This window comes from Strigops habroptila, chromosome Z, assembly GCF_004027225.2.
Source record: "Strigops habroptila isolate Jane chromosome Z, bStrHab1.2.pri, whole genome shotgun sequence".
Lineage (NCBI taxonomy): Eukaryota > Metazoa > Chordata > Aves > Psittaciformes > Psittacidae > Strigops > Strigops habroptila.
In genome coordinates, this window is record NC_044302.2 from 18,833,836 (window position 1) to 18,848,690 (window position 14,855).

General features: G+C 36.8%; 1 protein-coding gene across 1 annotated transcript in view; it reads left to right on the forward strand.

Moving 5' to 3' along the window:
• The window catches only part of SLC6A2 (solute carrier family 6 member 2), a 70,102-nt gene that overhangs the window by 41,523 nt on the left and 13,724 nt on the right, over window positions 1-14,855 (forward strand). The window contains exons 6-11 of the mRNA XM_030470634.1: window positions 685-819; window positions 5,133-5,236; window positions 6,654-6,778; window positions 7,515-7,627; window positions 10,410-10,538; window positions 13,240-13,339. Coding sequence (XP_030326494.1) covers window positions 685-819; window positions 5,133-5,236; window positions 6,654-6,778; window positions 7,515-7,627; window positions 10,410-10,538; window positions 13,240-13,339 — 706 coding nt within the window. The remainder of the gene's footprint in view (window positions 1-684; window positions 820-5,132; window positions 5,237-6,653; window positions 6,779-7,514; window positions 7,628-10,409; window positions 10,539-13,239; window positions 13,340-14,855) is intronic.

Sequence of the window (14,855 nt, forward strand, 5' to 3'; positions counted from 1 at the left end):
TACAGTAGAAACACATAATCCTGATTCAGCCTTTATCTTATTTACAAAAGTTTTACCGTGTGATGATCCAACTGGAAATTTTATCAGCATATTATTTTCAATTCAACATTAATGGTCTCTTCCAGCAAATATTTTGAAAGACTTTAAATTGTCTTAAACGTGCCTCCTTTTCTTAGCCAAATGTACTAATATTTCAATGGTATAAGATGCTTTGGTTTTATTATATGATACTGACGAGAGAAATATACAATGAAAGTAACTTAAAATTACTCTTTGACATCTCTCAGAAAACACCTTAACAGCAATTCTAGGGTTGGATACATCTGAGAGCTTTCTGTACATTGTCATGAAAGTATCACCTAACAGCAGGCAATGAATGTACTTTTTTAGTAAATGAATATACAGCTGAATAGCTAATCAGTAGTCTAATACACTGGTAATGTGTAAGCACTCCAAGTCTTCTGTTTGTCAGAACTGTCCTCTATGTCAGAACTGTTCCCTACTGGTATCAGTAAACATATATACATAAAGACCCATAACAGCATTCTCCCCCCAAGACATCCTATAAAGAGCTTCTCCATCAAACCGAATGGACAAAACCAAGAAAATGCTACCCGTAATTTTCACTCCTTCTTAAATCTACTATAACAGTCGATTAACCTTTGGGATCTCTGTTGTCTGCAGGTTGTTTGGATAACAGCCACTTTGCCTTATGTTGTATTATTTGTCTTGTTAATACATGGAATAACCCTGCCTGGTGCATACAATGGAATAAATGCATACCTGCACATAGATTTCAGAAGATTAAAAGAAGCCACAGTAAGTGTACTCTTCTGCTCCCATTCTCTTACTAATATTAAACCTGTTGCCCCTGTTATTATAGCTGAAAATATTCGAGCTAATTTCTCAAATTATACAGCCACACTTCTGCTTTTGCAGAAGAATTAGTCCACTGTCCCTAAAGGTCTAACTTTCCAATGCTCTCCGTAACAGGACCCCCTCAGCCTCAACCCAAACTGGTCTGATCACAACAAACCTGTACAAGGGCAGTTTCAGGTGTGATGGTCCCTTAAAAGTCCATTCTTTGACCGAGACCCTGTAAATTGCGGTATCCTTTATACATGCAAATTGAGTCATGCAAAAATTAGTTCTCAAAAGGCTAAGAATTCTGTCAATAAAAAAATTTTTCTTTTTGAATCATGAGGTTAAATATTAACCTGGTAAACAAAAATCCAGGCCTATGAAAACCTTGCTAAACATACTAAATCAGAACTAACTCACCTAATCAAATCATGGTCCTTCATACGAATGAGATTTTCAATAGTATAGCGTTCTTATCTTACTATTGGAAATAATGCACATTTCACTGTATCATTTAACAATATTGCAAGACATTCTTATTAAATATATACAAACCAACTCAATTTGTGGAGTATCTTGGAACTAAGAATTATTCGTCCATTGTAAAGCCAGATCTAAGAGTATAGTCACCAACTTACAAAGTTAGCAGCATTTCAGACCTACAAAGAACAACAATCTAGTGACTAGAGTGATCTTACCACTGTGCTATTCCAAAAATATCATAAATAATTTCTAAGACAGTGGTATCTCTGTGGATGGGTCATGAGGCCATTCAAATGGTTACAAAAATAAAAATCAAGGATGTAGTTCTACTGGAAGGAAATGAACTCTCCAGAAAATCTTCAGCTCTCAGAGACGTCTGTAATCTGAACATAGTGGCACTGTACATTACCTATGCATCCTATCTTGATTTTTCCTGAATATTTAAAAAGACCCTAAGAGTCCGAATACAGAGCTATTTTATACACTCTTTGCAAACCAATCCTTCCTTGGCTTTGTAATACTAAATTTGGAAAATGGTATTTCTTCCACAACAGAATTTACCACCAAAACCCACACCCCATCTCACTCTATTTTGAAATAGTCAAACTGAACTTCAAGTATAGGTCTTTCGTCCGCCTTTGCCACCAAGGCAGTAGCCACCTCAGTAGTTCACATTCATGCATACATATAAATACAAAGATGCAAGGATGAACAAAGGAGGTGCTTAAAGTTTTCTTAAATATTTTAAGTGCTGTTTGAGAAGAACATCACAAGTTCAACTAAATGTCAATGGAACTGTGCCAACTGGCATCAGCTCAGAATCCAGGCCTTCATAATCATTGCTGTCTTCTGCTTTTGGAAGGATATTCTGTGCACTGCTCTTCCTTGGCTTAATATTTCTGCAGCTGCTATTTGGATGGCCCCAAAGTTATTTGTTTCTAAGACTAATTTTTTTCAGACAACAACAACAAAAAAAAGTTGCTCAATAATAATAAAAGCCTAAAGATCAGTTATAAGGAGAAGTTTCTCAAACTGCTTTGTCACATCAGCCTTCCTCCTGCTTGGAGACTGGGATACCTGCTGATTCAATACACTTGTGTGTTTATTCTTTGTCCTCAGGCTCCAAAGAATAGACTCCTGCTTTAGTTCTATGTCAGTGAGTTCCTGAATCTTTCTAATTTATGTTTGTTTTTTCACCCAAGTGAAGAATCAAACAAAGAAACACTGTAAGTTTCAAACAGTAATGACCTCTGCCAAGGTGCCTTTAAAAGACCTTCGAGCATCCTGATCCATGTCAAGCTCTGCTTCATTTCATAGGGCCACATACAGCACAGCACTGAGCAAACCCTGAGACACGTGAATTTTTAGGAATACTGAATCCACAAATAATGTCTCTATAAAAAGGAAAGAAAGATGTTCATATCTCTTAACTAGACAAATACTTATCTATGTTCCTTCCTGAATGTCCAGAAGCTACAAAGTCACAATACTCATCTCCACCACACAGATGGATACATTCAACACCTGTGTAAAATAGCAGCTACCTTTCTGTTCTGCTAAAGAAATCAGTGTTACATACGGAATTAAATCATACATGAGGAAGAGATACTCAGTCTTTTATACACCTTAACAAATTACCTGAAGAAACACAGGTTTCCTTTCCACACAGCACAGTAATTCTTTAAATCCACGTACACAAGACAGAATATGCACAAAAGTTATAATGGCATAAACAACTAAACTATAAAGAAAGCTCTAAAGATGACGACTGCCTCATGTAAAATGTTTTTATTTTTTCATTTTTAATGCATGCAAAACCAATATCTTACTATAAAATGTACTAGACTATGCATCAATCAGAAGCCATTCAGCTAAAGTGAACAGAGAACATGAGCACTAACTGCAGAAGAACGAGCCCTGCTGCCTGTGTCACAATCCTGCTTTTTTATAACAAAGGGAATATTTTGCATTTAATCTTAGTTCTAAAGGAATTAATGGTTTCTGCTCATTTTCCCCTTCATCCTGATCTTCTCGATTTGTTTCCTAATCAGCTGGTATGAGCCAAGACTCTTACTCAACAGATGTTTAAGCATATGCATAACTCCTTTGGTAGGCAGCAGGTGCTAACCTCTTATTTGAATCATTAGGACTTAAGAATGTGCTTAACGATCCTTTAATATTAAGAAAGTAATAATGAGTACAACTCCACTGCCAAGACACAAAGAGCTACAGAACCACTAAAAACAAGTGCCTTATGGCAGTTATAGTGTAAGCAAAAATTATTTTAAGAAAATTCAGGAACTTTATTAACAACACAAGTTATAAGAAGCTTTAAAAAACAAGAAAAATAATAGGAGGCTTTGCATTCCACTGTCCTGCACTCTTATCCAGGTAAATGTTCTTCAGAGAGCACAACCCTCATTGATCTCAGCCTTCGTGTGGAGATAGGACATGAAGATGTAACTGGGTACACAAAGGGAATGAGCAAGGAATTAATTTTACAGGATTGTTTTGCTATTTAGTAAAAGAAATCCATAATACCTAAAAGCCCTGTATGAACCGTAATCTGAGAAGAATCATATCCACCTATACACTGGTTTCCAATAAACACATAGATTGTTCGTTATGTTTCAAGTAATTAACTTAAAACTCATAAAACTAAGTTTCTCTACAAATCCAGAGTTCAATAAATGGTCGCAGTCTTCAACACACAGTAGTTAAAGGTTTCTATCACTTACGCTGAGAAAAAAGATAGATCACTAATATAAGTGATTTCATATATCATGTTAGGATGGGATAAGGAAATCTCCACTGGGCCAAATGTGAGAGCTTAGCTTAAAACCCCAATGTAGATGGAGCTCATAAGCAGCTTAGATCCGTTAGAATGCCACTGCTAAACAGATATATTAGATTTGATTTTGTAGAGCTGGGTGGAAATGAAATCCAGTGCTTTTTTCAGTCTTGACTTCAAAACCCTTGTTGAAGATGCTTGCATAAATATCTCTTTGTAACAATTGAATAAGTGGAACCCCAACTAACCAGGCTAAGCTATTTTCAGGCTTCTGATTCAGGACACCAGCAGCATGCATTGTTCCTGACTGCTGTCTGCACATGAATGCTGAGCTGGATGGTCACTTTAGAAGATGTTATAGCATTAAAAACATGTTTTCCTTAGTGGACAATCCTTAAAATTACCAAGCTGCATCTAAACTGAAATTTAATGACTATCACAGTAATAACTCCTTTTCTAGCCAAGTGGGAAAAGTGACAGATAACCTGTGTGGTTCTGTTCACAGCACATCACTTGTGCTTCAGCTTCTGAAACAAGAAAGCATCATATAAAATATACTAACAATCCCATGAAGAAAGCTCCCTCATGGGAAAGAAAATGTCCTGTGACTCTTGACCCATTGTATATTTTTAGTTTTCTGGTTGTCCAAATTATCTTGGAACAAGAGCTATTAGAAATGCATTTCTGTCAGTCACCCAGCAGAAAAGTCATGTAATCATTTCAGTACTCAATAAAAGCTCAGAAGTACAGATCTGACTGGTGCCCCACACTGTGACAGCACTTGCCCACTGCTTCAGCCCTTACCATTTCAGGTTAAGCCATTCTGGACCATGACTGTGCTCCATCTGACATCTCATGGGGCCAAGAAGCACTTACACTCCCATGAGCTTGAATGCTGATCATTTTTCAAAAGCCATCTGTCTTGTACACTTCTTGCATTTTCCTAATGTATCTTTTGGACTGAACTGACATTGATAATGTTGGTGTCATTATGCAGGTATGGATTGATGCAGCTACTCAGATATTTTACTCCTTAGGAGCTGGGTTTGGTGTTTTAATTGCATTTGCCAGTTACAATAAGTTTGACAACAACTGTTACAGGTAAGACAGCCTGTTATTTCATTACTGCTTCACAGCGATACTATTTAACTGCATCTAGAATAAGCATAAGCTATCTTTCCATCTTCAGTCACTTATTAATAATGGTTAGTCTTGTGTAGACATAGCAACCAACCCAAATCTTGAAACACTGTCTTCCTTACTGAAATTTTAGTAACAGGAACCTGCCAAAATATCTGCTGTACAGCAAAACAGAATGGGATTAGGTTTGGACTTTAGACAGCTGTGTAAACTGTGCTTGTGTTTGCCTTTCAAAAGTACCAGTAAGTGCAACAGTGAACACAGGATGAAGTCTTATTGGTCCAGGAACTAAAAGCAGAAGGATTTCAGTTCCCAGCAGTGTTTCTGTGCTTTGGGATTATATTTCTGATATTTTATGTTGAGCTCTAATTTAGAAATGCACTTTAAATTAAATCAAGTCAGTTTGTAAGTATTTTGCTGAATCACCGCCATGGAAATTCAACCAGAACTGCTCTGCACCTTCTGAGAACTTCCAACATTTAGAAGTTTTGCTAACATTCCATTTTGGAATGAAAACAAGCATTGCTTTAGATTTTCCCATGAAATATAAATTCAGGAAGTACACGTCTTATAAATACACATGTATTTAAATAAAATGTGAATTAAAGGATGGCCAAAAAAAAAAAAATTTTTAAAATGACAAGGTACAAGAAAATACATAGATTGGAACTGCCTTAAGCAGACTGAAAGCCAAAATCATGGAACACTTTCACTAACTTCAGAGTTTTATACTTAACCCAAAGCAACTTTGGGTTGACAGCTGATTATTTGCAGTAGGTACTATTACCAGGTTTGAGAACCCTTCAGTTAGAATGCTAGCCACAGCAGTCTTCCAAAATAACAGTTACCATCATCTGCACATAATTTTGCATTAATCTCATAGCTGCCCTGTAATTTTCCTTCTGCATTCTAATTTTGATTCAAAAGGGAAAAAACCACTTGAACCTAAGAAAGAAACCCCACAGACTATATGCAAAATCACATTATGTAGTTCTTAGGCTAATATATTTGTTCAATATTGCTTCATAAGCCTGGCCTTCCGTGTAAGAGTAATCTATACTTTCATTAAATACTGTGGTTTAGTTCTAACCATAAAAGCACGCTTCAATTCAGTAGCATTTACAACACATTGCTTTTTAATATCTTAATATTTAATAGAGCTTTGTTGGTTTGTGGGTTTAACAGAACTCTGCTTTAAATCAAAATAGTAAACAGAAATTATTTCCTAGCATAGTATGCTGATAGGATCTTTCGATCATCGAGATAGTTGCACAATTAGCATTTTGGCAAGAATCTTCCTATAAACCAATCCCCATCTATTCTTAAAGTATTTTTTGTTGACTTTTTTTCACTGGGCTGTTCTTCTCTCCATCATTAGGGATGCTTTGCTGACTAGTACCATTAACTGTGTCACAAGCTTCATCTCAGGATTTGCAATTTTCTCCATATTGGGCTACATGGCTCATGAGCACAAAGTTAAAATTGAGGATGTAGCTACTGAAGGTAGGAAGTTAATTTTATATTAGCTTTACCCTTTTTTGTCTACCAAATGTGTTTATATTTGTTTCAAAGAGTGTGCGAAAATCTCATGGAAATGACCTGAATTAACTTATTTGGAACTAAAGATCTGTGTGTAAATGCCTTGCTGAAACACAAACTCTAAGTGGTATTGATTCATCTTACTTCCACTGAAACGAGGTTCACCAACATCTGCCCCTCACAAGTTTAGCCTGTGCAATGAACAGGCATTTACCACTGCATAGTATCTAGTGAAAGCATTGCTGCTCAGTACCACAGGTTACTGGTTTGGGTGGTTCTGGTAAGTTTAGCTGTAGAGTCTTTTCACTGGTAACAGCTCACTCGTGATTTCAGTTCCTGTATCTTTCATCACATCCAAGTTCTCCTGCGAAACAGTAGAGTCCGCATCCACATGGCTCCTTCTCTACTACATAGTTGAAAAATAGCTCATAAGGATGTAAATCCAATAAAAGATTCATAGAAGTGAAAAAGAATGGGATATTTTTTTTCTTAATACAGAACTGTCATGAGTACATTATTAAGGTACTTTGAATATATTTTTGGTATAACACAAATTTTCTTTTAACAGCTACTCAGAGTGTGATGTGGACTGATGTAAAAGTCAATTTAATCATATTTTATCTTTTTTTAAATGAACACTTTTGTGAGGCTAAGAAACATCATTCGGTGGTTTAGGTTTTTTTTTTCTTTCCTATTTCAGGAGCTGGTTTAGTTTTCATCCTGTATCCAGAGGCAATTTCAACTCTTTCAGGATCTACATTTTGGGCTGTGGTATTCTTCATCATGCTCCTTACTCTTGGTATTGACAGTTCTGTGAGTATTTTTTCCTTCCAGCCTTTACATCTTTCATTTACTGTTATATTCTGTAACTGGAGAGGTATCAGCCTTAAACAGGGGCTTTATTACATTTCAAATAAACATTCTGTACATTCCCAGAATCTGTTTTCACAGGCACAGCCAACATACCAATAGTATTAATCCTGACAGTATATTTTAAAGGCTAACAATATTTCAAAGGTTTAGGAAAAGGCCAAATCTCTTTCAAGCCAGTAAATAATTACTTAATGCTGCTTTTTTATGATCTTACAAGAGGGGCTGTTCATCAAGAGTTATTACTATTTAAAGGTATGACCCAACACCACTGTTTTGTTCTTGCCAAAGCATCATCAAGGCATCCTGTTATATTTAGCTTAAAGGTTGATTCATTTCGGGGGGGGGGTCGGGGTGGGGGGACCAGGATCTTTAAGAAGTAGCGAACCATGCAAAAATACTCATCATTTTTAGTAGGGTAGGGGTTTCTTACTCTTCTAAAGCATAGAAGTGTCTTTGGTATTTCTGAATGTACAGAGCTGATCTAGGAATTTCTTGCTGGAAATGGCAAAACACAGCATTTCCATTGCTTACAACTTCAGAAAACTTCCTTAATTTTCAAGGACAAGAACGGGAGAGAATGAATTGACATGGAGGAGAGCAAAACTGAGTGAAATGAGGAGGAAATGCAGCAGGAAACTTTGATAATCATTGGCAAATACAATGAGATCTTGTGGACTAAGGCCTGAGCTGTAAAGGTCAGATTTGGGTCTAAAAGTTACTGAACTGTTTGGATTTTTGGATTCCAGCTCACGTTCAATAAAGTTTGTCTTATACACTAAGATCTGAATCCTTATTCAAAAGTCTGAGGCAAGATTATGTCTGGGTTTGTAGCTTGGCCATTTTCCAACTGTAAGCAAACATGAAGGATGGAAAGGAAGGGTTTAGCACACTGAAAGGGCATGAATGGCCAGTAGAAGAGGGCAGAATTAAAAAGAAAACGCATGCTCGGAAGTGTTTAGATCCAAACAGTTTACTTTGCAACAGCAGTAAATTTAAGGCAACAAAGAAACATTTGAGTAAAAAAGGCACAAGTCTTTAGATCACAGAACACACTTTTCCTACAAGTGGAGAAAGCTCTTTCTTGTGGAGCTGATTAAAATAATATGAACTGAGAAACTGTGGCCAGGTTTAGCTTTTTTGTTTTTAAAAGGGGTTTGCTTTTAAAAGGTGATTTGCTTGTTCTTGTTTCGTGCATGATTTTTCATAATTTACCTAGGAAAACTCAGTTCATGGGGTATTTTTTATGGTGGTCTCCTCAAGTCTCCCCCCACATCAAGTTCCTGAAGGGAAAATGATAATTTTTAAAGCTAGAAATCAAATAACCCCAAAGCTAAAGAGGAATAATTATATATGACTACTTTTATTCATGTATATAAGCGCACACTGGCACAGAAATACAGACATCTGTATGGAGCTGTCAAAATGTTTAAGCAAAGAGAAATCTAATCATGCAAGTTTAAGCAAACAACAACGAAAAGGACAGAAAATGGAACTATTGTTTGTAGAGATTTTTTTGGAGTAAGTATCTAACTTGGCATAGGGAATTGACAAGGGGAATAAACCATGATATATTAAGAAATGGTCCTTAGCCAAAATCATTCAAGCTTCCTCTATTTTCAACTTCTCCAAGACCATTTAGGTGCCAACACAGCTACAATTTCTGAGAACATCAAATATTAACCCATCTTAACTGCAGTGCACTCACTGTTGGCCTCCCAAGACATTAGGAAGTACAAGCCTACATGAGGCTTTGGGACATTTTACTTGTGAATATTAGTTACCTTTAAAAAAAAAAAAAAACACAAAAGAAATTGGTCCACTGCCCCCACCAATTTAGCTCTAGTCTGGAATCGTTCACATTCTAGAGAGGTAATCCTCTGCTACTGATTTCAACCAGAAAGGTTGCTTTCACCAAATTCTTACAGGAAAGGGACAGGCTATGCCAGCACGGAATCCAGCCTCCCCAAAATATTGAATACACTTATTTATTATGACAAGGAACCAGAATTAATTTTTACAACTTCCTAGTGGAGCAGAGGCAGAATGCTTTCAATGGTGGAAAGAAATTAAAATTCATTAACCACCTACATAACCCAGGTATGTCAATGAAAACTTGGAAAGAGCCTTTCCTATATTGCAAAACAATGGCTAATTCAGGCACAGTGGCTGAAGTTCAGCATTAACTTCCAGAAAACAAAGTAAAATTCTTTCATGTTGTCAACAAAAAGAAGATGTCAAGCTTCCTATGTAGGGATACTCCCAGGTCTATAAAGATTTCTGTCAAACCGGATTTGATTAATCAATGACTAAACTGAATCTTTGTTCGGTACGTTTCCCCTAGGCGCTTCTTGTGTCTGTCTTTATGTTAGAATTCTCTTAGGCAGTTTGGTTACGTAAGCTACCAGCTTTTTCCGCAACGCATATTAAAACGTATATTATTTTTCCCAAAGTACTGGCTATTTACTATCCTGGTCAGCCAGCAAAGGGTCCACAGAGGATATGGCTACTGAGCCAACAACCATGGCACTTGATGTCCAGCTCCCTCACTCAGTTCTTTACCACAGGTATTAAAACATACCTCCAAACAGCAGTCATTTACAGCTGAAATGTCAGGAATCATACAGTGGTTGGGAATTAATTATACAAGTTGCTTTACATTCTTTGATCTGTATTTACAACAGCCAGTAGTGTTTAACCAAAGCTCTTGCCTTCCCTTCCTCAGATGGGCGGAATGGAGGCTGTCATCACTGGCTTGGCAGATGATTTCCAAATTCTGAAGCAGCACAGAAAGCTTTTCACCTTTGGTGTTTCTTTTGGCACTTTTCTACTTGCCCTTTTTTGCATCACTAATGTAAGTACAACAAAAGTTCCCATCAATAAGCTACCTTAAAAATGCAAGTTTCTATATTTAGATAGAAACTTGAATAGGTTCAGGTGACTATTTTTGTTACAAATTTTAATACTTAACTTTATGATCAGAACATTACTCTTAGGCTAATCTACATGAAGTTGCTTTGCTTTTTTGCACAAGATCATTAGCTATCAACAGAACCTACAACTCTTTGTCGCAAAGAACTGTCTGTGCTACTTTTGGTTTTGTTTGGGTTTCTGTGTTTTGGTTTGTTTTTTAAATCACATTAAATGTAATTAAATGTGTTGAGTTCTTAGTCCTGTGTGAGAAACTAAGAATTTTAAGTGACCATTCCCTTGGTCATCTGGCTATTCTCTTCTTGAAGCAAAAAAGCAGCTTTCACTTCATGTGAAAGAAGTTTAGAATAATGATCTCCTTCACCCCAGGTTTCTTAATGTTCCTTTATGTGCCTAAATCTTATATCTTACTCTTAACACCAGAAAAAGCACACAAATAACTTATCCTGAACATCTAGTAACCTGTATTTAGCACTACCATCAACCTGAATGATCTGCCTCACTAGGCTTTTGACAACTAATTAAAGGATGAGAATTACAGTGTTCTAGGTTGGAGAGATTTTTTTTAATTATTATTTTTTGATGAAAAAACAAAAACAACTGAAACTTGAGGTAGCCACCATGAAAGTAGATTTGCTGAACCTCTCTCCAGCTCTAGAACTGGTTCCAGATCTGTTATTGAAATGGCATAAGTTTATAAGTACAAAATTCTTTTTACACTAAAAGAATACGGCAACATCTTTAGTCCAGTTTCCTCAAAGTGGAAAATGTTTGAGACACTAAAAACAGATGCAACATTTAAAATACTTATCCTTTTAATACCATGTTAGGACTATTGTTACCTAAAGAATTGAACATGCTGCTTCATTATTCAAAGTTTAAACTTGAATAAAATTTCCTGAAATACACGATCAAAAAAACTCAGTGGCTAAGAACCTGAAGAGTTGGTGCAACTCCACTGCCTTCAAGTGAGCTAAAGCAGTTCAAGATAACAGCCTAGCTCTAGTTTTTAAATAATGACACCTGTTTGGACTTCAGCTCACCCCACCAGCTGGAATGCACAAAACTGTCTTGTCCAGACTTGTCCAAATGTATTGGTTCACATAACTGAACAACATTTCTAATGTGTACAGGATACAAAGAAAAACCCTCATGATACCATCACATTAAATTCATCTGCTTGATGTTGTCCTCTGAAATTTTAAAGCTGTATTTTCAAAACATGTTTCTTACGAAACCATATTTGTCATTCACTTTACTAAGTTTGATAGCAAAGGCATTCATTTAGAGCAGGTGTAGAGCAAAAACAAGAGGTCAAATTCAAATGTCATTCAAGAAGCAACATTTTCTTTCTAACACAACAACCAAAGTTCATTCAGTTTCCGGACAAGTCCCAACAGAATTAAAAACCTAGACAAGGCCTAAGTACTGTTCTCTCCCTTGTTGTAAATATGCACAGCTGTTTCAGAAAGCCATATTTCATAAGAGAATAGAAAACCAATTGATCACAGAGATTAAAATCACCTACAGATCTAAATAGTCCAAGTGCTATCTATACCATTGGTAAAACCATGGAGAATAATTCCTTTGTCCTCCCCTTCTGAGCAGGCATAGTCAGACCATGTTTCGCTGTAAAAAAAAAAAAAAAAAAAAATTTTAACAAAAACCTAATGCAACTGCAAACATTTCAGTTGTTTACATGTGACAAAGAATGTCCTGAAACATTTCATTCTTTATTTAGGTTCAATTTGAAACAAGTAAACACACCATGGTCGTCATTCCTCGTCCCTCCAAACTAAATAAACTAAGCAGTAATTTACACAAATTCATACCCCATTGTAAAATGAGGCAAAAAGTAGTCAAAATGGAGCTAAAAAAAAAAAATAGTATCAATAGTAAATGCATTTACAGTTCTCAGTCATGAACCTCTTAAGTACAGAAATGAGCTGTTGGGAAGGAAGATAATCTGGTTTGCTCTCTCCATTGAGCAAAGACTTACTAACTCCACAGCCAAGAAACAAGACAGAGCTAAGCTGCTTCCACGCTGGGCTGGCAACAGGGACTTAACATGCAACTGCTCCCTTTGCAGGAACATTGGAAAAGAGAGATGCAGGCAGTGTGGGAAAAGGAAACATCAGTCTAAGACTGCAGATTCACTGGACTACCGAATAATTTGCTTTAGGAACAAACTGAGTGGTAATGGCTTGTGGCAACTCTTGTAGCGCTCCATTCCTGCTAATAATTTTGGAAGATGTTCATTAACTGCTGTAGACAGACCCTGTCCTACAAGCTGCTGAGCATTCCCTGACTAGCCAGCATCTTCAGCTTCCACTGAACACCGAGTGCCAAGAGCACCCAATAATCATGCCAAGCTGAGGCTTCTGTTTCCCAGTTAAGTGAGAAAAAGGGTAAAAGGAAGCCTCTTCAGAAGAGCTGCAATCTGATTCCACTATTTTGTATGCAAGCATGAACCCATGTCTGCAGCATCAGCTCCATATTAAAATACTTGGGTTGAGATAATGTTTCAAGTAAAGGTGATTTCTGATAATTAGACACTAAACTATTGAGATAATGCTGTTTGTAACTTCTTTTTGTTGCATCTTTTATTAACTCCCCAATGCTAGGGTGGAATTTACGTGCTCACACTTCTGGACACATTTGCAGCTGGGACTTCGATATTATTTGCAGTTCTAATGGAGGCAATTGGAGTTTCCTGGTTTTATGGTAAGCACTTCATTTGGCACCTGCAAAATCTTTTCTATAATCCCAAGTGTTCATGACAGGCTTACACATTGTTTGCAGGAAAACCAGCATAGTCTTGTATACATGAAACCACAAGTCAAGTGTCACACAGCGATTTCCACCTGAGTTATGAATAGCCAGGAATGCAGATGTCGAGTGGGCCAAGCTTTGAAACCCTGCACAAAGCCAAAAAGAGAATCCTACCTTGCAAAGGTGACTGCAGTGGGATGGAAATGTTGCTACTTTTGCCAGTATTTTCCAGCTCTTAACATAGTTGATGATTTGCAGTAGCAAGTTTACATCTGGTACTTTCAAAGCAAGTAGACTGGCCTAAAGACTCACCTGTTCCTCCTTCCCATGATTTCCTCAGGCCAATCTGAAGCTCTCCCCATGCAATACAAACAAAGGTAGTTTGTCTTTAGGGAGTTATTCCTATGTTAGTCTCTTTTGTTTAAGAAAATATTCTACTTCATTGTAAAGCACTATTGGTTTAAAATGTATTTCACAGCATGGTATGGAATACCCAACATCCTGGATACCAGAAATAGTACTGTTTCTAGTATTTCATATTAATTTGCACCACAAAATGGGTGCAGTAATTCACTTTATGCCCAATATAGCAAGCTTTAGGAGTATTCAGTTGGCCTCTGGCACTAGGCTGGAATCACTGTGTGCCAACTGGAGTGCAGTGATGTGCTCTAGTACACTGAAAAAAATATTGCTCACAATTTAAGTCAGGTCTCAGATAATGTGCCCATCTTATTTAACAATTTCCCTGGCCTTATTTGGTCTTTTGATGTATTTTTCCTCCCTAAAGTAACATAAAAATCAAGACACTTGATACATAAGTTTAATAAGAAAAAAGAAACTCTTTTTTTTCTCTCCCCAACCTTCATTTCTATTCAGAGATACTGTATGATTCAGTATATAACTGTATTCAAAATTAATGTATTATTCAGAAGGTTCTTAGACATTGTCACTCTTATGCCATTTACCTCCCTCAGTCACTTATTTATCCATCTGTTCTGTGCCACCATATTCTTCAAGTCAAACTCTCTTGTGATTAGAAACTGTTGATAAGTGAACAAGGTAAAAGAATGGCATTCATGCATAAAGCTGTGCAGTCTACTAAAGAAATAGGTTTTAGCTTTAATGTAGTAATTCTGTCACCCAACATCAACATGGAGCTAGCAGCTCATATGCTGTTCTCTCTCAAAGTAGTGGAAGCAGTAGTTTTCACAGACAGCTGTCTCTGATCCTTGTAAAAGAGCTGAATGTGGAAGCGTGATGATAGCTGAGCTTGGAAGCAGAAGCATAAAAATATTCTTCAGTTAGTAAGGGCAAGTTGTTCTCTGCTACTATTGAAATAGGATTTACTGCACTTTACAATAGCTAGGCTTTGCATGTGGTTCACAGACTAAGCCAAGGTTGGTCAAATTCTGTTTATTTGTTGCACCTTCTGTCCTTCACCATCCTTTCCTTTCTCTCTCCTGCCTCC